Source organism: Rutidosis leptorrhynchoides, chromosome 3 (genome assembly GCF_046630445.1).
Source record: "Rutidosis leptorrhynchoides isolate AG116_Rl617_1_P2 chromosome 3, CSIRO_AGI_Rlap_v1, whole genome shotgun sequence".
Taxonomy (NCBI): Eukaryota; Viridiplantae; Streptophyta; class Magnoliopsida; order Asterales; family Asteraceae; genus Rutidosis; species Rutidosis leptorrhynchoides.
This window is the reverse complement of record NC_092335.1, coordinates 651,624,998-651,650,163: the sequence shown is the minus strand read 5'-3', so window position 1 is coordinate 651,650,163 and position 25,166 is coordinate 651,624,998. Positions and strand designations below refer to the sequence as shown.

Sequence of the window (25,166 nt, the reverse complement as noted above, 5' to 3'; positions counted from 1 at the left end):
CTGTGAACATGCTATTAGTTGGTGGAAAGCAAGCTAGTTGGTAAACAAGATGATTACTTGAAGCATGATGAAGATTCCTAGCTAGTTACATAGTGTTCTTGTTCTCCTATAAATTGAACTCATTGTATCATTGTAATACACACCACATACAAATATTCAGTAAATAAATACTCTCTAGTTGGTCCGTGGACTAAATCAATCAAAATGATTGCATATAACCACATTATATCTTGTGTCGTTCTTTATTGTTCTTGCATATTATCTTTCGTTCATTAAGTGGGTTGAGTGATCTTGATAGTATCACTACTCGGCTAGTAGTCTTGTAGAATTACTAGCGTTATTTGGGTCCTAATATCCTAACAACTGGTATCTAGAGCACAAGGTTTCGTTAAGGGAACGATGATTGAAGATGGGAAGTTTAGAATAGACCGATTCGATGGGAGAGACTTTGGCTTTTGGAAGATGCAAATTGAAGATTACTTGTATCAAAAGAAGCTACACCAACCCTTGTTAGAAACCAAGCCTGATAGTATGGACGATGCCGATTGAATGCTTTTAGATCGTCAAACTTTGGGTGCTATTCGTCATTCACTTGCTAAGAACGTTGCATACAACGTTGTGAATGAGAAGATGACGTTTGCTTGCTTAAAAGCACTCTCTAACATGTATGAGAAACCTACCGCTGCAAATAAGGTATTTCTCATGCGTCAATTGTTCAATACTAAGATGAAGGAAGGTACGAGTGCAACAAATCATATTAATGAATTTAATAATATCGTTTCGAGGCTTCAATCGGTAGAGATTAAGTTTGATGATGAACTAAAAGCACTTATCTTACTTTCATCATTACCGGAAAGTTGGTCGGGTACGGTTACCGCGGTTAGTAGCTCTACGGGAACTACTAAGCTAGCGTTTGAAGCTATAAGGGATTTGATTCTTGGTGAAGATACTCGTAGGAGAAACTCGGGAGAATCAACGTCCGGTTCTTTGTTAAGTACCGACAACCGGGGTAGGAAATTTGAACGCGTTGAGAAGAAGGGTAGGAAGAAGACTAATTGGTTGGTTCATTACGGTTAGACTGCTCTCGGAGCTTAAATGAAATTCCATATCGGAATAGCTTTTAGAATCCGATGAACTCAAGCTTTGTGAAGAATCCGCCTTACACGTTCAGAGGAATGATTGTTGATATGAAAAAGATTTAGGACTTAGATTGATATTCTTAATACATAATTTACATATGTACATTTAATACCAAAATCCCATAAGTTACAAAGGAATTTACGAAAGATGTCAGGCAAAGTCTACCGTGATAGATATGATAAGATATGATTATGTGTCTATACACTACCTATGCAATAATTGCAGTAAGACGCGTCTAGACTTAAGATGATAAACAGGTAATTTCCAACAAGAATGATAAGCAAAACTTTTAATATGCAGATAAGGTCGAAGTCCAGACTCACTAATGCATCCTAACAACTATCAGTTAGACACACTAATGCAAGACCTGGTTCGCTAAGACCACCGCTCTGATACCAACTGAAACGACCCGTCCATATTACTATAAACGCGGTACGTTATTCATTGGTCCCATAGCGAGGTATTTGACCTCTATATGATACGTTTTAGAAAATATTGCATTCGTTTCATAAAAAAGCACACCATTATTATACATAATGCATGTTTTAAACAAGTGGGCGATTATTTAAGAAATAATCCCCATAATACATCGGTTTCCATATACTACATACGTGACATAACAGTCGAATATATTACATGACAAAGGTTATATTGAATGCAACAGTTCATTTAAAAAAAAACATGAGACTCCATGCACAGCTTGCTCAGATAATGCAACAGCGGAAGACTTTCTTAAGGAGCTGAGAATAAACATGCTTAAACAGTCAACACAAAGGTTGGTGAGATATATAGGTTTAAAGTTAGCATCGATATAAATATAGACCACAAGATTTCATAGTTAGAAATATATGTACACTCGCAAGTGTATAAAAGTATTCTATAAGTTGTTGAGCGCTTCGGTAACCATACTTAACCATTAATGTGGCATATTCCCTTTATTATGAAATCTCCCTACACTGTACCAAGTGTAGTAAAAACGAAGTACTATGCAACCATTTACGATACTAGAGCGACTAGCCCGGTTGGGGTTGTCAAACCCGATAGATCTATCAATAGGATTCGCGCTTACATGTTCTTACAACATGTAAATATTAGTTACCAAGCTATTAGGGAAGATATGCAATGTGGTACAACTCAACGTAGAATATATTTTAAGTACTTGTGTCCATGGCGTAAAACATAAAATGCATGTATTCTCATCCCAAAGTATTTTTAGAGTTAAAAAATGGGACTATATACTCACAGTAGTAAAAGTATATTAATAATAAGTTTTCAACTTATTACAAATATGACCGTCGTCCTTGGATTCACGAACCTATAACAATAATAACGATTCAGATAATAATACGACATATGAATAAAATAAAGCAAGTTCATAGAATACTTATATAATAATTTTTAACATTTTATGTTAGTAGTCCTTTGTTAGTAGTCCAAAATAGTCCGAAAAGTCCAACAGTCCAATAATCGGTATATATATATATATATATATATATATATATATATATATAATCTTAGAATTACCCCACGACGTATTGTATTCGTATTGTCTTTGCATCGACCCATAGATGTATTGTATACGTATTGTCTTAGAATTAACTAAGACGTATTGTGTACGTATTGTCTTAGGATTTATCAAAACATATTGTATACTTATTGTGTTAGGACGTACCAAGAATATTATTATACATATATACAATCACAGAATTAACCAAGATTATAATATTTTGTTATACTACTGATAACATGTCCAAATATATATAGGATATAGGAAAAGTTAACAAGGATATGGTTAATATAGTTTTTATAATATAAATTTCGTCCATACAACGTTAATTTTAGCAGATTTTGTTTTGCTCGCCAAATATTCATTACAACTCCGTTTAAAGTGAATCAAATTGCTATGGATTCATTAAGAAATATTTTACAAAACCAAATCTAAAATTTCATCCCAAGTAGTAATTTTTAGAGCTTTACCCTCTTTTTGTGTCGGGGGACAGATTTGGAAAAATCCCGGCATCCACCCAATATATGATTTTTGATAAAATACTTTCACTTTGTCTAAAATCATGAAAAAAATACTGGAAGTCTTATTTACATATATTAACATATTTCCAAAGTCTTAGCCTCGAACTCAAGGTCTAAGATAGGTTTTTAATTCCCAACCCAAAACAGTCCGCTTTTTACCGAATGGAGATTAAAGGATATATGTTAAGTTTCAAGGTATTCTTCATATGTACAAGTTATAAGTTCTTATATTAACTTAATATAACATCATAATACATATAAATAAGTGTTATTAGAGTTAATTTAGAAAGATTAGATTAGTTTTTCAAACAAGCTTGGTGTTCACCAAAACAAGTTCTAGTTTTTACAAGTTTTATAAGTATAATAAGATAGCAACTATACAAGGAATTGAACAAGGATTTTGAGAAGTATTTTACCTTGATTATGAAGAGGAAAGTTACTGAGATTAAAGTATGATATGAGAGCATTCAAGTGTGTGTTTTTAGTTTAAGAAAATGTGGAGCAAAAATGAGTTAAAATGGTCCTTATTTATAAGCTTATAATTTTGACTTTTAGTGAAAATATCTAAGATAAGTTAAATTGTATTAAGTCATGCATGACATATTAAATTAATTAGGTCATGGATGACATATTACACAAATAATTGCAGATTTCTATTGGTATATACCAATAGTAAATACTTCTAGAAGCTGTGTATAATACGGGTAAAAATGCCGTATGAATGCGAGTAGAATTCTTTGAGGAAATTGAACGGAAATACGATTATAGCTATCCTTTATATGTATTGGTATATTATAAAGTGTATTCAATACTTGTAAGGATGTATTTACACTCGTAATACATTATATGTAAATACATTTTAACATAAGTTAATTACGTCGTTTAAATAGTAACATATATATTGTTTGAAAACTCTTTAAATTAGTAGTATGAAAGTATATATATATAATACTTTGTTAATATACTTAATGAGATATTTAATTATCATATTTTCAAGTTAAATATATATAAATCCATATATATACACAACAATTAAACAATTAAACAATTAAATCAAGTTATGACGTTCGTGAATCGTTGGAATAAAAGGGTGACCAAAAGCTTGTGTAAAACTATTTCTGGAGGTTCAAGACTTATTAAAATTCATTGCTTATCAATCAGAATTATATAAAGATTATGTTTAAATTTGGTCGAAAATTTCTGGGTCGTCACAGTACCTACCCGTTAAAGAAATTTCGTCCCGAAATTTGATCGAGGTCATCATGGCTAACAATAAGAATGTTATTATGACGAATATAAGTTGATTCATAGGGTTTTATCATGATTGAGAAATATGGATAAAATAATTCGATTACTCGAAACGTATGAGTGAAGCTATCGTAAAAGAGTGAAATGAGAAAATAGGGATTCGTCTTATCTTTTGACATCATCACGGTTGATCTCCGGATTAAAGAAAATCTTTGTAATCTATATAAGATTTGATTCTTCGGCGATTAAGGAAATTATGATCCTCTTCGATTTAATGAAATAATATGTCTCGATTTCTCTGTCGGATATTTCACTATAAATCAACCTCCTACGTTTCCTTATTTCCACATCTCCCATCTTTTATACTTTCTTCCTTTCTTTGTACTTCCAAAACATTCGTCAATATGCTCCATCCAGTTTTAATTCTTGATATATTCTTGACTATCACATCTGTCATTCTTCTTTTTCTTCTTCCACCGGAGGAATCTGTTAATTTCTACTATGCTCTTGGGTTTATAGTGTTCTTAGTTTTCTCGTGTCTTTATATTGCTATACGCATCGATATACACGATTTGTAATTTCTGTGTTGTCTTGGTGCTTATATTTTTCCTTATATTTTGGAGTTTCATGCTTCCGTCTTCTTTTCCCGACTTCAAGTCAAGCTAATAATGGTCTCGAATTCATAGATATGAAATTCGGAATGAACATAGCTAATTCTCTAAGAGAGAAATTGTAATAGCACAATTTGACTTGTGAAATTACCAGAATCCAAAGGAAAAGATAGAACTATCAATAGAATATGTTCTTGATATATTTAGAGATTAGATTGAATGTAAGAGTCATGTAACATGGCACATGATGACGTTATGATCTGTGAATCATTACGTTCTATTTAGAAACTCAGTATGACTTACTGTAATATAATCACGTTGATCAAGTGTCATCATATTATACTAAATCATACTTGAGTTCCTAACACTACTTCAAAACATTCATATTTTAAACTCGAAGGTTCCAGAATTTAGAAACTAAAATAGTTTCTTTTATGATGTAACACAGATAGCGCGAATAGGTAAATGATTTCGGATATCAATAGTTATGAAGATATCTTCAGAAACATCGAAGATATTTATAATGAAAGATATGATGATATCTTAGAATATCTAAGATCAGAGGATGATGAAGAATATTATCCGCAAGAGTTGAGAGTAAGGAGCAAGGTATTCGCTAAAGACTTCAGTAGACACTGAATCATTTGGATTCTTTGAAGGCAGATTTAGTCTTTGTGATTTGTCCACATCCTCCTTCATGGTTTGCTCAATCCGTTTTCCAATTCCAAACCTTCTCTTTTTCTGAGCTTTGCCAACACACTATTCTTTATCATCAAACTTTTGACTGTTACGGTTGTCTACAGTTTCTGCTGCTTCATTCAGCTTTTTTAAAATTCAGGGTATTGATTCGTAGACTGGGTGCTTTTCAGAAATTCAGAATTGAAGATCAAAATTTTCAGGAGTTACACATTATATGTATACATAGAATTGAAGTGAAAACGCTTCGAGATTCGAGATTGATGATTGATGATTCCCGGTAATTGGTATGGCAATTATTGTTACAGGATGTAGGTGAGTACATGATGGGGTTTATAGATATTTTTCAGAGAGACTAAAGCTGAAGTTGCTGGTACATCTGCTGATAATATAGTGGAATATAAAAGGTGCTCCGATAACGATGGTGAAAGGGTAACGTATATATTGAGGTTATAATACCGCTAATCCGACTGAAAAGTCGAAGTTGACTTGCTGGAGCCGTGATAAAACTGGCTACTTTGAAAAGGAATTGAAAAGTTATTTTTGGTAATAAATGCCAAAGGATCTGACACGGATACGTGTTAAACTTCTACTTGGGTTCCAGGAGTTTTCCAGGTGTATGACTGTATGCATAAGTTCTTCTTTTCATAGATAACGTGTGGTTGGATCATCTTCTCGATTGTTTCTTAATTGAGATGTTTTCAAGAATTTTGAAGGGTTTAGACGCAGGTTGTCATCGTCAATATCCGTATAATGAATTCGTCGTGAATCTTGAATGATACGAATATCTTTATGAGTTCTGTGAATGAAAGTGATGTTCTAGTATAGTTTGAATTTAAAGTATGATTTTGAAGGATGTAGGAATTTAAGATTGATGGCACTTCTTAAATCTTAACTTCGATTTTGATCTGTCAAAATCAGAATATGTAATTGAATTGGTATGGAAAATGGTTGTCTTGAATTTTGTGAAATGATGTATATTGCTATGAAAGGAGAGAGTATAATTAGAGATTGTCGAAACATCATTGAAAATGTACAGTGTAACATATTAATGTGAACTTAAGTATTTCTCGGGTATTACCTACTCGTTAAAATAAAATTTCTCAAGTAATATTTTGTACAAAAGAATTTTTTATTACACTCTATGAAAATATATGTATGTATATTTTCTTCAGATGTAATATGAATTTAATGAGTTAATATTATATTAATCTCATTTGGTTTACGGTTGAAACTAGAAATGAATAATCCCTAAAACTTTAGATATTACATAATCGCCGCGGAATATTTCTTCAACGTAAATGAAATAATGAATTAATACTTCATCACTCATTATTGTTGGTATCACTCAGTGCCTGCGGTGCGTATGATGTTGATGCTCGTAATGCGGCTTGCGATGTTGAGGCTTGTGATGTTGTTGGTACTGCTGCTGCTGGTGCTAGTAGTGGTTTGATGTGAGTATAGATGTTGAGAATTTGTTTTGTTTTGTATTGTGAAAGAAGATGTTTAAAGTTTCTTGAATAAAAAGAGATGTCAAGAGCTTTATAAAGGGAATGAAATGATGTAAGATGCACTTGCTAATGAAGTTTTGCTTTTCATGACAGTAATTTTTTTTACTAAATAATTCACCATGCAAGATACGGAGTAAAGGTCGGATAGCCTCAATAATATTAGTAATATTATACTCGTTGCGGCATATCCTGGAAAGGAGAGAGAAAACGGTGTTACGAACGGGTTCGCCGGTAAGTGCCTCATGTTCTCCACCGAGAGGCGAATTAGATTCATGAAACAGATCGCCTTCTTATTGTCTAAATTGATTAATTCGTCCACGAACCCACCCCCAATTCATCCAGAAGAGGTGATGACTAATTGGATGGTTCATTACGGTTAGACTGCTCTCGGAGCTTAAATGGAATTCCATATCGGAATAGCTTTTAGAATCCGATGAACTCGAGCTTTGTGAAGAATCCGCCTTAAACGTTCAGAGGAATGATTGTTGATATGAAAAAGATTTAGGACTTAGATTGATATTCTTAATACATAATTTACATATGTATATTTAATACCAAAATCCCATAAGTTACAAAGGAATTTACGGAAGATGTCAGGCAAAGTCTACCGTGATAGATATGATAAGATATGAATATGTGTCTATACACTACCTATGCAATAATTGCAGTAAGACGCGTCTAGACTTAACATGATAAACAGGTAATTTCAGACAAGAATGATAAGCAAAACTTTTAATATGCAGATAAGGTCGAAGTCCAGACTCACTAATGCATCCTAACAACTATCAGTTAGACACACTAATGCAAGACCTGGTTCGCTAAGACCACCGCTCTGATACCAACTGAAACGACCCGTCCATATTACTATAAACACTGTACGTTATTCATTGGTCCCATAGCGAGGTATTTGACCCATATATGATACGTTTTAGAAAATATTGCATTCGTTTCATAAAAAGCACACCATTATTATACATAATGTATGTTTTAAACAAGTGGGCGATTATTTAAGAAATAATCCCCATAATACATCGGTTTTCATATACTACACACGTGACATAACAGTCGAATATATTATATGACAAAGGTTTTATTGAATGCAACACTTCATTTAAAAAAAAAAACATGAGACTCCATGCACACTTTGCTCAGATAATGCAACAGTGGAAGACTTTCTTAAGGACCTGAGAATAAACATGCTTAAACAGTCAACACAAAGGTTAGTGAGATATATAGGTTTAAAGTTAGCATCGATATAAATATAGACCACAAGATTTCATAGTTATAAACATATGTACACTCGCAAGTGTATAAAAGTATTCTATAAGTTGTTGAGTGCTTCGGTAACCATACTTAACCATTAATGTGGCATATACCCTTTATTATGAAATCTCCCTACACTGTACCAAGTGTAGTAAAAACAAAGTACTATGCAACCGTTTACGATACTAGAGCGACTAGCCCGGTTGGGGTTGTCAAACCCGATAGATCTATCAATAGGATTCGCGCTTACATGTTCTTACAACATGTAAATATTAGTTACCAAGCTATTAGGAAAGATATGCAATGTGGTACAACTCAACGTAGAATATATTTTAAGTACTTGTGTGCATGGCGTAAAACATAAAATTCATGTATTCTCATCCCAAAATATTTTTAGAGTTTAAAAATGGGACTATATACTCACAGTAGTAAAAGTATATTAATAATAAGTTTTCAACTTATTACAAATATCACCGTCGTCCTTGGATTCACGAACCTATAACAATAATAACGATTCAGATAATAATACGACATATGAATAAAATAAAGCAAGTTCATAGAATACTTATATAATAATTTTTAACATTTTATGTTAGTAGTCCATTGTTAGTAGTCCTTTGTTAGTAGTCCAAAATAGTCCGAAAAGTCCAACAGTCCAATAATCGGTATATATATATATATAATCTTAGAATTATCCCACGACGTATTGTATACGTATTGTCTTTGCATCAACCCAGAGACGTATTGTATACGTATTGTCTTAGAATTAACTAAGACGTATTGTGTACGTATTGTCTTAGGATTTATCAAAACGTATTGTATACTTATTGTGTTAGGACGTACCAAGAATATTATTATACATATATACAATCACAGAATTAACCAAGATTATAATATTTTGTTATACTACTGATAACATGTCCAAATATATATAGGATATAGGAAAAGTTAACAAGGATATGGTTAATATAGTTTTTATAATATAAATTTCGTCCATACAACGTTAATTTTAGCAGATTTTGTTTTGTTCGCCAAATATTCATTACAACTCCGTTTAAAGTGAATCAAATTGCTATGGATTCATTAAGAAGTAAATTTTACAAAACCAAATCGAAAAGTTCATCCCAAGTAGTAATTTTTAGAGCTTTACCCTCTTTTTGTGTCGGTGGACAGATTTGGAAAAATCCCGGCATCCACCCAATATATGATTTTTGATAAAATACTTTCACTTTGTCTAAAATCATGAAAAAAATATTGGAAGTCTTATTTACATATATTAACATATTTCCAAAGTCTTAGCCTCGAACTCAAGGTCTAATATAGGTTTTTAATTCCCAACCCAAAACAGCCCGCTTTTTACCGAATGGAGATTAAAGGATATATGTTAAGTTTCAAGGTGTTCTTCATATGTACAAGTTATAAGTTCTTATATTAACTTAATATAACATCATAATACATATAAATAAGTGTTATTAGAGTTAAGTTAGAAAGATTAGATTAGTTTTTCAAACAAGCTTGGTGTTCACCAAAACAAGTTCTAGTTTTTACAAGTTTTATAAGTATAATAAGATAGCAACTATACAAGGAATTGAACAAGGATTTTGAGAAGTACTTGATTATTAAGAGGAAAGTTACTGAGATTAAAGTATGATATGAGAGCATTCAAGTGTGTGTTTTTAGTTTAAGAAAATGTGGAGTAAAAATGAGTTAAAATGGTCCTTATTTATAAGCTTATAATTTTGGCTTTTAGTGAAAATATCTAAGATAAGTTAAATTGTATTAATTCATGCATGACATATTAAATTGATTAGGTCATGGATGACACATTACACAAATAATTTCAGATTTCTATTGGTATATACCAATAGTAAATACTTCTAGAAACTGTGTATAATACGGGTAAAAATATCGTATGAATGCGAGTAGAATTCTTTGAGGAAATTGAACGGAAATATGAGTATAGCTATCCTTTATATGTATTGGTATATTATAAAGTGTATTCAATACTTGTAAGGATGTATTTACACTCGTAATACATTATATGTAAATACATTTTAACATAAGTTAATTACGTCGTTTAAATAGTAACATATATATTGTTTGAAAACTCTTTAAATTAGTAGTATGAAAGTATATATATAATACTTTGTTAATATACTTAATGAGATATTTAATTATCATATTTTCAAGTTAAATATATATAAATCCATATATATACACAATAATTAAACAATTAAACAATTAAATCAAGTTATGACGTTCGTGAATCGTCGGAATAAAAGGGTGACCAAAAGCTTGTGTAAAAAAATTTCTGGAGGTTCAAGACTTATTAAAATTCATTGCTTATCAATCGAAATTATATAAAGATTATGTTTAAATTTGGTCGAAAATTTCTGAGTCGTCACACTCGTTCATACGGATGTGTTTGGTCCAACCAATGTAGAATCACATGGAGATTCTCGCTATTATGTAATCTTCATTGACGACTCCACTCGAAAGGTATGGGTTTATTTTCTTAAAGTTAAATCCGATGTATTTAATACTTTCGTAAAGTGAAAAGCTATGGTAGAAAATGAGACTAACTTGAAGGTCAAGTGCTTGAAGTCGGATAATGGAGGGGAATATGGTAGTCTTGAGTTTAAAGACTATTGTGCAGAGCTCGGTATTAGAATGTTGAAAACGGTACCGGAGACACCGCAATACAATGCCGTCGCCGAACGTATGAATCGTACGTTAAATGAAAGGGCTAAGAGTATGAGACTACATGCCGGTTTGCCTAAGATGTTTTGGGCGTATGCGGTAAGCACGGCGGCTTATTTGATAAACAGGGGGCCCTCAACATCGTTGGGTTTCCGAATTCCCGAGGAAGAATGGCAAGGCAAGAAGGTGAGTTATGGTCACCTTAGGATATTTGGGTGTAATGCATATGTGAAGACCAAAGATGCGGATAAAGACAAGCTTGAAGCTAAGTCAAATAAGTGTATTTTCATAGGCTACGGGTCGGATGAAATGGGTTATCGTTGTTGGGACAACGAAGCTAGAAAAGTAATTCGTTCGCGAGATGTTACTTTTGATGAAGATTCGATCTATGGCAAACCGGAAATGGGGAGTCCTAAAACGAGTCAAGTTACTTTTGATGATGTTTCTATTGATGATCTTGCAGGTTCTAGTGGGAGTTTGGGAAATAATGAATTGCCGAATAACGGTGAGGCGTCGGAAAATGCTAATGATGGGAATGATTCAGAAAGCGGTGATGATTCCGAACATAGTGCGAGTTCTAGTGATGAGGAGGACACAAATGAAACCGGTCCAACCATTCCGGTTACTCCTATACCAAGACGCTCGACTAGAGTGCCCAAACCTAATCCTAGGTATTCTCCATCAGCAAACTACTTACTCTATACCGAGAATGGTGAACCCGAAAGTTACTTTGAGGCAAGGAAGATAAAAGAATCCATACAATGGGAGCTTGCCATGAAAGAAGAGATGGGATCACTTGAGAAGAATAAGACTTGGTCACTAGTGAAGTTACCTCATGATAAAAGGGCATTGCAAAGCAAATGGGTGTATAGAATCAAGAATGAGTTAGATGGCAAGAGAAGATACAAGGCTCGTTTGGTAGTCAAAGGCTTTCAACAAAAGGAAGGGGTTGACTACAAAGAGATATTTTCACCGGTAGTTAAAATGACTACTATCCGTTTGGTACTTTCTATGGTTGCATCCGAAGATTTACATCTTGAGCAACTAGATGTAAAAACTGCATTCTTACATGGTGATCTTGTTGAAGAGATCTACATGAGGCAACCCGAGGGCTTTGAGGTAAAGGGTAAAGAGAAGTGGGTTTGTAAGCTAAAGAAAAGTTTGTATGGATTGAAGCAAGCACCTCGGCAATGGTACTTAAAGTTTGACGAGTTTGTGAAGAATATTGGTTTCTTAAGATGTGAAGCGGATCACTGTTGCTACTTGAAGAAATTCAAGTCTTCTTACATAATCTTATTGTTGTATGTTGATGACATGTTGCTTGCAGGTTCTAACATGTCCGAAATTAACAAGTTGAAGGGATTACTTTCCCGAGAATTTGAGATGAAAGATCTTGGCGGTGCTAAGCAAATACTTGGCATGAGTATTGTGCGTGATCGTGTGAAGGGTACTCTATACTTGTCTCAATCCAAATATATTGAGAAAGTAGTAGAGAGATTCAACATGGAAGATTCAAAGGCTCGTTCTATGCCTTTAGGAAGCACCTTAAAGTTATCGAAGAGTCAATCACCAAAAACGGTAAAAGACAAAATGAATATGGAAAAGGTTCCATATGCATCGGCCGTGGGTAGTATTATGTATGCCATGATTTGTACAAGACCCGATATTGCTCAAGCAGTGGGAGTTGTAAGTCGTTATATGTCTAATCCGGGGAAAGAGCATTGGGAAGCGGTCAAATGGTTGCTTCGTTATTTGAAGGGTACTTCTAATATGGGATTGTGTTTCTCTAAGAACAATCTCATACTTAGAGGTTATGCGGATGCTAATTTGGGTGGATGTGATGATTCGGGTAAAAGCACTACGGGTTATGTTTTCACAATGGGGAAGACGGCGATTAGTTGTTTATCTCGACTACAAAAGAGTGTTGCTTTATCAACCACCGAGGCCGAATATATGGCTATTGTGGAAGCTTCTAAAGAGCTAGTGTGGTTGAAGAACTTCTTAGGCGAGTTGGGTAAAAGACAAGACTATTGCGTCTTGTATTGTGATAATCAAAGTGCGGTTCATCTTGGGAAGAATCTGGTGTTTCATAGTCGTACGAAACACATCAAGATAAGGTATCATTTTATTCGACAACATATAAATGATGGCACTTTATTCTTGGAGAAAATCCTTGGTACGAAGAATCCTGCCGATATGTTTACTAAGGTGGTTACGACGGAGAAATTGAGGTTTTGCATTACCTCAATTTATCTTCTCACGAATTGATGAGAGAAGACCCCAGCTAGAGATGTTAATGGTGTTACAAGTTTAACAAGTAGTATTGAAGACCTTTTATCGAAAGTCTACTCATCCGAAGTATGTGTTGAGCGTGCGTGTTCCAAATGGTATTGGGCGGTAATCAAAGGTGGTCTAATGTCCTTGGTTAATTCATTGATATGATTGGAGTTTTGTTCAAAGTCTCCAAGTGGGAGATTTGTTGGAGTATGGAGAAATTTAAACAAAGTAGGAAAAAACGCCACAAAAGGTGGGTTAAGGTGTTGCACGGATTTTGCAGATTTCGGTAAACGTGAAACAACATCGATGCGGCGCATCATGGGATGGATGCGGCGCATTCATCAAGCGTTTTATGCCGAAGGTTTTGGATGCGGCGTTTCAAGCTGATATGGCGCATCAAAGGGCAGAGATGTGGCGCATCATGATCTAGATGCGGCGCATCTGGAGCTGATACTTGAATCTGCAGTCGTGGAATCCAATCTGTCACAGCAAAGCAGGTGATGCGGCGCATCTGGTGTCTGGCAGCAAGCTGTCAATTTTTTCACATGGGATTCGAACAAGTTTGGTCTACCTGTCACTTTAGGTGCAAAGTGGGATACTTTACACCTAAAAATATGGCTGTGAACATGCTATTAGTTGGTGGAAAGCAAGCTAGTTGGTGAACAAGATGATTACTTGAAGCATGATGAAGATTCCTAGCTAGTTACATAGTGTTCTTGTTCTCCTATAAATTGAACTCATTGTATCATTGTAATAGACACCACATGCAAATATTCAGTAAATAAACACTCTCTAGTTGGTCCGTGGACTAAAGCAATCACAACGATTGCATATAACCACGTTATATCTTGTGTCGTTCTTTATTGTTCTTGCATATTATCTTTCGTTCATTAAGTGGGTTGAGTGATCTTGATAGTATCACTACTCGGCTAGTAGTCTTGTAGAATTACTAGCGTTGTTTGGGTCCTAATATCCTAACATCACAATGCATCATGTTCCCTTAACCAATCACATTCAAGCATCATGATCCATTAACCAATCACATTCAAGCATCATGATATCATGATTTTCATATTACTCGGTTTCCACATTTAATCCATTAAGGCCCATAGCTAACTTCTACACAACATTCACCTCACAGTTGCACCAATTCATTAACCCTCGTATTCTCTCCCAAACTCAAAAAATCATGTACAGTATTCATTTCCACAACCACCATCACAAACCACCACATTACCACCGTGAAACCACCATCTCCGATCACTATTTATATTATTGTCTCGTTTAGTTTTTCCAGAGTCATACTCATTTATAAGTTCAAGCAAATTGTCTAAGATCTAAGGCAATGTGACAATAACATTGAATTGAAACAGTGATATTTTTTTAAAGTATTTTATCCCCTGTTCTTAAACTTACCCCTGTTCTTGAAGTTTTCAGTGATTAACAAAATTTAACACGCATAATTAGTAATACTCTACGATCTAGCATGAAGACCAAAGGTCCAAAACATTTACTCATATATAACCAAACACATATTTTATTTCGCTTTAAAAACTTGTTCAAACACTTGCTGAATTGTGTTTTTTTATATATGATATATTTTATTTCCCTCAACATTCAGATTGATCATCATCAGCTGACTGTCACATAGTTAAATATCCTTCTTGTAAAACTCCAAGATACAAAAGGTTGAAATCCTGCAAATCATCTTCATAGTAGTAAACCCGGCATTTTTGGCCAAGGAGTTGTATTCTGATACGCTTCGCTCTTTACCACCGGGGTTTGCAACCATCATTACCATATCACTTGCAATGGAAGCTTTAGAAGCTTCATCTAAACAACTGTATTCAGTTTCAGGCTCGGGTATGATCGCTTCCACCACCACCACCTTACCATGCTCTGGCAACGACGCCCAACAGTTTTGTAGAAGCTTAAGGCAATAATTGTCCCCCCAGTCATGAAGTATCCACTAAAAAAGCACAGTGAAGTTAATTAGTTGAAATAGTAATAGCAATTAATTATTACTCCGTATTTATTAAAAAAATTTAAAATGTATGTATGTTGCATATATGCAAAAGGTTAAAGAACAAACCTTCATGAAAATAACATCTCCTTTTGGAACAGTCTCGAACATATCTCCTCCGACATGTTCTACACCTAGTCCATAACAAGGAGCAACCATATTGTCACTTACATTTGTGAAAGATTATTTGCGTCAAGCGGCTAACGTAGTAGTGTCAAAGTACTTGCAGGTCAGTGGCGGAGCTTAAACGAACTTTTTTGGCCAAAATTGTCTAATATGTAATATGTAATTTTAAAAAAAATTATAATAACAAAATAAGTCTACGAGTTTTCACCGTTTTGGCCATATCTTCTTCGTATGGAATCAGATTTTGTTGATTCAAAAGTCAAACGTCGCAATTTAAAGGGCTATAATTTTATTACTTACTCAAATTTACGAGCCACGTCCCCTCATAGACCATGATATGCCCTTGCTGGTGGTCTCGCCCAGATTATAACTTAAAATATTAGATATGATATGCGCTAAGTTTAATTGATAAATTTTCACAACTCAAATTAGGATATTTGTTCACTAAGCAAGACGAAACAAGCTGAAAAAAATGCTTGATTAAACAGTAATGTAAAAAAATATGTTCCTTTAAAACTAGAAGATCACTCAATTTAGCATATATGAATGAAATTGAATACCTGGAATGGGAGGGGCATCCTTGATGACATGGGGTAGGTCAAAATTGATGCCTTTAATATTAGGATACTTAGAAACGATAAGCTTTAGATTAGCACCTAAACCACCACCTACATCAACAAACTCTTTTACTCCTTCAAATCCTTTGTATTTTTCAAGAATTATCTTCGTCGCGATTCTTGTATTGTCATGCATGCACCTATTGAATACCTCATTAAACCGGTTGTCTTTTGCAGTGTACTCAAATGCATTCATTCCATGAGCTTTGTCAAATGGGGTAGCTCCTTCAATTATTGCATCTTTCAAGTGATACCTGCCCCAGAGCAAATTATGTACATGAAAATAAATGAGTCAATTTAAGTTTACTTCCTTATGTTGATCGGTTAAACTAGTAATTTTCAATACAATAGCTAAAATGAATGTTGGTGAAATTCAAAGAATTTACAACCTCATATGTTTTTGGGTTTTACAAGATGATTAAACTAACAATTAAGTTAATTAGTTGAGTATGAAACAGGTCTAGTGGTTTAAAGTTGTCCCTAGAATACTTCATATAAGAGATTTGAAAATTTATATATATATGCTTTGACTTGTACATAAATTTATTTGGTATGATTGAAATCCTTATTGATTTGTTACCTGACTTGCAAACTTGTTTAACCCGACCATTTTGACACCTATAATGGTGATCAACTACTTGACTAGACAGGTATGCAAGTATGTAAGATTTGAGTAGGAATTGATGATAGATGGATAGATGATAACTAACCAAGAATCAACCATTACTTTATCATAAAGAAGGAAAAGTGACGAAGCATGACACGTCCCATCTTCATTTCGGACGTAATTATTAGACACTGCAGTCATACCATATAACGTGATAAATTTTCCATCTTCATCAGTTACAATGGTCGATGATAGAACTGATTGGCTAGCAAGAAACCGAAGAATACGTTCAATCAAAAATGGAGTTTCGGGAGTTTTTGTAGGAAGTTTAGAAGCAAGATCATAACAAGACAACTGACCACCAGGTGTCTTTGCCATTATCTCAAACAGATCAAGTTCGATCGCGGTCTTAATGACCATCGGAAGAGCTAATATCCCATTGATTTGATAAACCTTTAGTAGCCCTTCCTCTTCTATGGACATTTTGTATTTTTTCTCTGATGAATCTTCTATTGAATAAGTGGTGTTCATTGATGAACTGCGCTATGAAGATATTAAATACTTCTAAAATTTTCTTTTTATATGGTCTAACATATCTACATTAATAGGATACTATTTATTTAATTAATGTGTATGCACAACAAGAAAAAAAAGGAAAGAAGCAGGACTAGTGTGACTTCCTGCGAGGTGGGTAGAACATGAATTAAGCATGTATTATAACTCTCATTATTATATTATTATTATACATGACAATATGTGTTAGTACATAATAGCGTGTCATAGAAATTATGATCCACATTTTTTTTTCGCTAAAAGAAATCTCCCTAGCAACAACTGCATTGGGTCCCGAGTAAAACCCTGGTGATTCACATTTTGTTGTTGTATGATGTGGAATTGTGGATGATGTTGTATATTATCACATTAGGAGAATGCTTCTCGCGTAAACAGGATATAGTAGAAGTATCAACGTAGCATTGCTTCAACGGTACCGGTGCTTGGACCGAGCCTCAGTGGGAGGTCTCAGGTTCGAGCCTCACCAGGGGGTTTTCTGTGGAATTCCTGGCTGTCTGCCAATTGATGCCAGTTAAGGGTCCGCGGTTTCCTCCTGTGTGGTTGTGTGAGTGTGTCTAACAACTAACGAGCCGATCTAAAAAAAAAAAAAAAAAAAAAGATATAGTAGAAGTAGAAACGTTAAAATAATGATACAAGTGGTTTCGGTTATGATCTCCTTCATTTTAGTCTACGTGGTCAAACGAGAGAACAAGTTCGAACCTACTACTACCGTTAATTCCGTTAAAAATTACATAATACCACTAACTTGCAAAGGAAGTCGTAACTCATTTCTTCTACATCCAAAACCGACTAACCTCTGTTCGATATTGTTTATAAAGCTCTTCAATTAAATTTTCGGAAAATTGAAGTGAATGTATGTATGAAGAAAGAGATGATTTGGTAAAGGAGCAAAAAGTCAAAAGACCATTTGATAAAGGAGATACGTAAATTGACGATTATACTATGTATCGTCATGCGACTTTGAATTTTTTGAAGGGTTAAAGCTATAAATACGTTATATATTTTCACTTTTGTTTTAATGTAGGCTATATACTCAATAAATGCTAATATGAATGCATTGAACTTGTTAACCAAATAAAACAAAAATGAGCGAACAAAAGTGAAAGTATATAGCCTGCATCGGAACAAATCATTTTTGTATATAGCCTACATCGGAATACAAATGAAAGTATATAACCTATTTGTAGCCATATAAAATAAAAAAATGTTAAAAAATTGATTTTACCGGTTCAGCAGGTAACCGGTCACCAATAGCCTACATTATAACACTTTCAAAAAATGTGTATCAAAGACTATTTTCTTTCCCATATAAGAAGATAATGATCTCTAGATGTCATAAGACATTGACCTCCAAATAGAAATCTTGACTGCAGATACTATTTATGATCACGATTATACATCCTGTAGACGAATTGACACGGATTTTAGAACGGTCAAGACTCGATCTAAAGGCGCAATTCGATAGAACGAAGGTTAATCGAGTTAAGGGTCGTTATTGGGACCGAAATAGCCAAACCTAGACTTCTAGTTAAATTAGAACGGTGCCTAACGTTGTAAATCAGTGGGTTGGAGGTAGGATACGATTACAAAGCAGCTTGGGTTTATTAGGGTTAATGGAATGCGTAACCTAAGAATGAAACAAAAAACCCGTATATATATTGCCTGCAGGGACAATCGGTCGACTGACCTCGTCAGTCGGTCCACTGTCCTAATTAGTCGATCGTTGATCAACTTACACAGACCTATCACTGTCAATCGACAGTGGACACAGTCGATCGACTAACAACGTCTGTCGGTCGACTGTCAGGTCAGTTTAACTATTGATTAAAACGTTCACGCACAATATCAAACATTCAATAGTCACAAATGTTATTACATGATCAAATGTATGAGACTGAATTACATCATAACATATATCGAACTAGGAACTAACAATATGCACCAACACATCCAAACAAATTGTTGATCAACAACTGTTTCATTTATTATTAAACATGAAATTGAAATGAAGTCCCTTAAAATTCTGATTCCATTAAATCAAGGATTTTTGTAAAATTCCATGATACAAAAAGTTGAAACCGTGCAAATGATCTTCAACGAAGCAAACCCTGCTTCCTTGGCCAAAATGTCGAATTCTTTTATAGATCGCTCTTTACCACCAGGATTAGCTATCAACATTACCAAATCAGCTGAGATGGCATTTTTAGAGATTTCATCGGTATTAGTATAACCGTTTTCATGGTCAGGCATTATTGCTTCCACCACTACCACCTTACCATCGTCTGGCAACGCTGCATAACAGTTCTTTAGAAGCTTGACGCAATAGTTGTCGCCCCAATCATGAAGTATCCACTAAAAACAAAATTTTATCATGGTTACCTATTATAATATGTTAATTAACCTTCTAATGAAGATTATCTATCTAGCTAAGAAAAAGTTGATGTACTAACCTTCATGAAAATAACATCTCCTTTCGGAACACTTTCAAACATATCACCTCCAAGATGCATGACACCTAGTAAATAACATGGAGCAATCATTGTTTATTGCATTTGCTAAGAGCCTTTATCCATTAATTTACAACGTTATAAGCACAAGAATAAAAAATCATTGTGGACATAAATGGATACATGATGGGAAAATGGACCTATTACGGTTGAAACAACTTGTTCACCTTATTATTTTCATTTATCTTAAAATAATTACAAAAACTACTCTGTATTATATATTACGGAGTATTAAACTTTTCAGTTTCTCTCAATTATTTATTTCTTAAATAAAGTTTGTTAAACTTACTTTAAATATAAGATATTTATCAAACACATCTTACTTTTAATTAACGAAAAATGGAGACATTTTACTTGAACCGGGAAAGTAATTTTTTGACATCGGATAAATTAAGGAATTACCATATTAACTATTAGACAAAAATTCATAAACAGTATCAAGGGCATTTTCGTCCTCACATTTTTTCACCTTTCTTTTATTTTTCAAAAAATTCATGAATAGTATCTAGGTCATTTTCGTCCTTTCACCTTTTTTCACATTTTTTTCACCTTTCTTTTATTTTCAAAAAAAAACCCACACTTTTTTCAACAATTAAAATCGACCCCCCAAAAAGGGGGGGTAAAGTAGGCATGAGCAAATAAACCGAAATACCGAAAACGAACCGGTAACGAACCGATACCGGTACCAAAAACTGAACCGAAAGGGATTCGGTATCGGTTTCGGTTCTAGGAATCGGTGGTTTTCGGTTTCGGTACGGTACGGTTCCGGTATTTTTTCGGGAAATCGGTATTTGTTACCGAAATTTAATATTCCATATTTTATTCTTTATAATAGGTCCATCTCATATAACTTACATACTCCGTAAATATCTAGTTACCAATTAAGTTTTGACCTTTAATCTAACTAGAATTATAAACAATACGGGTGTCTTTAACCCACGTGGTAAACTCCTATATATGTTTACATGAATTTCATTGAATTTTTTTTGTAAGTAAACAATGTATGCATTTATTTGATAAGAAGTATGCTAATGTGGCTACATATAGTGCTGATTATTTTCTAGTTTTTTTTTTTTTTTAATCTTGATTTGCATTTTGCTAGACACACTATGTCAGCCTCCATATTTCGAAGTCTTTTTATAGAAACAAACCAAATATTCACTGTTTTACAACAACTAATATATATATATATATATATATATATATATATATATATATATATATATATATATATATATAAAATCTAATATGCATGAATTAATTATGCAAATAAATCATCGATCTCCATCGAATAAATCTACATTGTTTGGTACCAAACGCGTAAATAATCAACTTTCAGACTCATGATCATCATCAAACTTTCAAAAGAAACACACTAATGCGATTGATATAAGTACATTAAGTGTTACATTTTCATCATTTTTACCAAACAAGTAAATAATAAACATGCAAATGAATCATACCACGTCACTCGTATTATCTACACCATTGTCAAAAAATTGTGGTACCAAGTGGGTAAAAACCGAAAAATACCGGTACCGTACCGGTACCGAAACCGGTACCGTATTGAAATTTTGGTACAGTTTCGGTTCTCCATTTTACCCAAATTCGGTACAGGTACTAACCGGTTCCGGTACGGTTCGGTTCGGTACCGGAACCGATCTCATCCCTAGGGTAAAGTGTCAAATACCTATTTTCATAAAAAAATCTTAAATAAACTCCACCCAAATATTCAACTGGTCATATCTTCTCGCTCACAACGAGTTAAATTTTCCCAGCACCATCGTTAAACTCGAAATAATTTTAGGAACACAATGTCACCAACTATGCGCAAAACGGACGCTTTTTAAAAAACGCTAAATATTTAAGGTACTTTTCATACACGTTGATTTTGCGTTAAATTTTTAAAAGTCGACAATTCCATAGCGAAACGCAGAGATGCACATGTATTGTTAATTTAAAATAACATTTAAAACTTTCACGGATTATACCTTTTAGTTCGACTCGAGTTGCGCTTCAACAATATCATCGTTAGCCACGAAATAATTTTACAAACTAAACGCAATAAAATACATTGAAAAACGAACCCCGGCAAAAAGCGAGGGTTCATAAACTAGTTAAAACTAATTATGCAATTTAAACCTATTTAGTCCTCTTAGATGTTACTTGTTTGACACATATACACAAGAAGACAAAAATTCAAATTATGGTTACACACTGATCATCGATACCAATTAATTTACTTTTCGAGTTTCGTTTTATTTGAAAAGATTGGAATGTAAATCGAGTATCTTTTCATTTGAAAAGAACGATGAAATTGAAAAGAGAGAATGATGGATACGAAAAGTAATATAAATAAATTAATTGATTTTCAAATTAGAAGATAAGTAAAAGAAATGAAAGAAAAATAACTAACTTAGTGAATATAATTAACAAATGAAAATAATAAATTTTAATGAGACTTTATTAGGGTTTATTAGTCCTTATAGATATAGACATACATGGTTTCCTTCCGTTTGTCATACATTAGGTTTGGACGGAAATGACCCAAAAGCAAAAAAAAAAAAAAAAAAAGGGTATTATATTCATCTTCTTTTCTCCACTCAATTTATTTTTTATTTCCTCTATTATATTTTCCTTTTCGTTTATAAAAAAAAAACACTATAAGGCGGTGTAAGAGAAATAAGTTCGAGAGGAAACATAAGATTTATACTTTTTTTTTTTTTTTCTAATGTAGGTTATATACCTAAATAAATATAAGTATATGTCACATACTTTTATAAGGTGTTCCAATGTAGGCTATTGGTGACCGGTTACTTGGTGTGCAGTCCCTGGGGCTAACGGACACTTAGCAAGAAGCATTCATAAATCGAATTGCTTTTTAGGTGGTTGATTACTCCTTCAAGCTTCGTGTTACATCAGATCGTGTTAAAATTCATCTCTGAACAGCAGATCGAAAAGTCAAAGTTTATGAGATTTTGGTCAACAAATCAATTGAAGCGTTTCTCGAATTTTCAGGTCTTGACTTTAGTTCAAGAGTGTTAGGTGATGGAATTTAAAATGCCTAAATCGCAACTTTGTCAACGTCCGTTAGCTTCAGGGACTGCACACGCGAGTAGCCGGTCACAAATAGCCTACATTAAAATGCTTTTTGGAAGTATGTGACCTACAATGGTATTTTTCTGGGTATATAGCCTAAATTAGATCAAAATTAAAAGAATAAAGCTATTTGGTAGCCTTAACCCGACATAAAATGATTTGATTAATATAATCAGTTGCTGGAAAAAAAAAAATTCTTTGAAACAATAAACACACACAATTTTAGTTCATGACGAAACTTGAAATCACAAGCTTAAAGTTGATAAATTCCCTTTATGTGCATGGCTAAGCTTTATTTTATACGGAGTATTTTTTATAACCCAAAGTCCAAACCATCCTATCACCCGGCACATCAAGATAGAGCAATCAAGATGACAATCAACAACATGTTTGGTACGAGTAAAATGTACAAAAAAAGAAATGCATACTCTCAGTATAATTGTGCGTGAATTTATCATATACCTGGAAAAGGAGTCACATCTTTGATAACATGGGGTAGGTCAAAATTGATGCCTTTAATATTAGGATACTTGGAAACAATAAGCTCAAGGTTAGCACCTAATCCACCACCTACATCAACCAACTCTTTTACTCCTTCAAATCCTTTGTACTTCTCAAGAATTATCTTCATAGCTATCTTTGTGACGTCATACATGCACTTATTGAATACTTTATTAAATCTGTTATCTTTTGCAGGGTACTCGAATGCGTTCACTCCATGAGCCTTGTCGAATGGGGTTCCTCCATCAACTACCGCATCTTTCAAATGATACCTAAATAATGTAAAGATTAGAGACATAAAATCTTTGTTTAATAATTTGAAAACGGGTTCGTTTTACTCTAATCTAGTAAATGGGTAAACTGATATAGTTTTTCTGTTCAGAGTATCTTGAAAGATTTTTAATCAGATGTCCAACCCTATCTCACGAATGTATTAGAAATGATACCTTTGGGCAGATGTAAAACTAAACAACGACCTAACCGGGTTATTCAATAATTATTTCCGGCCTTCTCTTCCTAGTCATTCCAAGTATACAATAACTCAAATAGAAGTGATCAAAATGCCTTTAACCTAACATTATGTGACTACCCCATCAATCAAGATTTTGCTATTGTGGGTATTAGGCTGAGAGCCGTCTTCAAATATGTGTAAAAAGTGCAATCGAACAGGGTCTAATAGAGTAAGAGTAGATAGATATCATCAGTGAAGTTACTATATATCAATAAACCATCAATTTACCTTTTCGATATATACATAATAAATAAAATTTGATACTACATAGAGAAAACAGAGGATGTTTTAGACGTTTGACCCGTTTGACCCGTTATATGTGAAAGATAACCCGACCAAATCAATTCAGTAATGTCATAAAGTGCAAAGATAGATAACTAACCAACAATCAACGAATACTTTATCATAGATAAGAAAAAGCGATGAAGCAAGCGACGTCCCATCTTCATTTCGTACATAGTAATTAGAAACCTCAGTCATACCATATAATGTAACACACTTTCCACTTTCATCCGTTACAACAGTCGATGTAAGAACCGATTCACTAGCAAGATACCGAAGAAGACGTTCAATTATAACCGGGGTTTCAGGGGTTCGTTTAGGAAGACTAGAAGCAAGATCATAACAAGAGAATTGGCCACCAGGTGTCTTTGCCATTATTTCAAACACATCAAGTTCAACAGCAGTTTTAATGACCATCGGAAGAAGTATTCTTCCATTGATTTGATTCACTCTTAGTAACCCTTCTTCTTCTTTAGACATATTATGATGTTTTTCTGATAAGTCCATTATTGAACAAGTGATGTTTATTGGTGAACTTTAGCTACGAATGGTCATATAAAACACACTGGTAGGACCCATTCGATGGATAATGCTGTAACCTAGTTGGTTACTTTAAACAGCACTACCCACTAATAATGGTGGTGGTGGGTTGTCTTTACTTTGTTTGATACTCTGTCTTTTAGGAACACTTAAATTTGTTACAGTAAGAATTATTATGCCAATGGGTATGTGACGAACAGTGTAAAATATAAGGGGTAATAATATATCCACCGTTATTTTTACTACATCTATTATAACTGTGCATTAACTGATTGTACAGTACAACATGTTAATACGTAATTCATG

At 33.8% G+C, this 25,166-nt stretch overlaps 2 protein-coding genes across 2 annotated transcripts; both read right to left on the bottom strand.

Moving 5' to 3' along the window:
• Window positions 1-15,069: 15,069 nt before the first annotated feature.
• On the bottom strand, window positions 15,070-17,345 carry LOC139899188 (caffeic acid 3-O-methyltransferase-like). The gene is made up of 4 exons (XM_071882008.1): window positions 16,951-17,345; window positions 16,184-16,494; window positions 15,567-15,631; window positions 15,070-15,443 (listed from the first exon to the last, which is right to left on the bottom strand). The coding sequence occupies exons 1-4, from the start codon at window positions 17,328-17,330 to the stop codon at window positions 15,126-15,128; spliced, it is 1,074 nt and encodes a 357-aa protein (XP_071738109.1). The 5' UTR covers window positions 17,331-17,345; the 3' UTR covers window positions 15,070-15,125.
• Window positions 17,346-19,268: 1,923 nt separating this feature from the next.
• On the bottom strand, window positions 19,269-24,935 carry LOC139899187 (caffeic acid 3-O-methyltransferase-like). The gene is made up of 4 exons (XM_071882007.1): window positions 24,421-24,935; window positions 23,489-23,799; window positions 19,871-19,935; window positions 19,269-19,772 (listed from the first exon to the last, which is right to left on the bottom strand). Exons 1-4 carry the CDS (start codon window positions 24,825-24,827, stop codon window positions 19,458-19,460), a joined length of 1,098 nt encoding a protein of 365 aa, XP_071738108.1. The 5' UTR covers window positions 24,828-24,935; the 3' UTR covers window positions 19,269-19,457.
• Between the last annotated feature and the right edge of the window lie 231 nt (window positions 24,936-25,166).

Excerpts from the sequence above, each read along its gene's own strand:
- LOC139899188 (XM_071882008.1), bottom strand. The coding sequence starts at position 17,330 with ATGTCCATAGAAGAGGAAGGGCTACTAAAGGTTTATCAAATCAATGGG. Across the intron at positions 16,495-16,950 it reads AAAGTAATGGTTGATTCTTG|GTATCACTTGAAAGATGCAA; the intron begins GTTAGTTATCAT and ends GCTCTGGGGCAG. Across the intron at positions 15,444-15,566 it reads GAGATGTTATTTTCATGAAG|TGGATACTTCATGACTGGGG; the intron begins GTTTGTTCTTTA and ends GTGCTTTTTTAG.
- LOC139899187 (XM_071882007.1), bottom strand. The coding sequence starts at position 24,827 with ATGGACTTATCAGAAAAACATCATAATATGTCTAAAGAAGAAGAAGGG. Across the intron at positions 23,800-24,420 it reads AAAGTATTCGTTGATTGTTG|GTATCATTTGAAAGATGCGG; the intron begins GTTAGTTATCTA and ends TACATTATTTAG. Across the intron at positions 19,773-19,870 it reads GAGATGTTATTTTCATGAAG|TGGATACTTCATGATTGGGG; the intron begins GTTAGTACATCA and ends TTTTGTTTTTAG.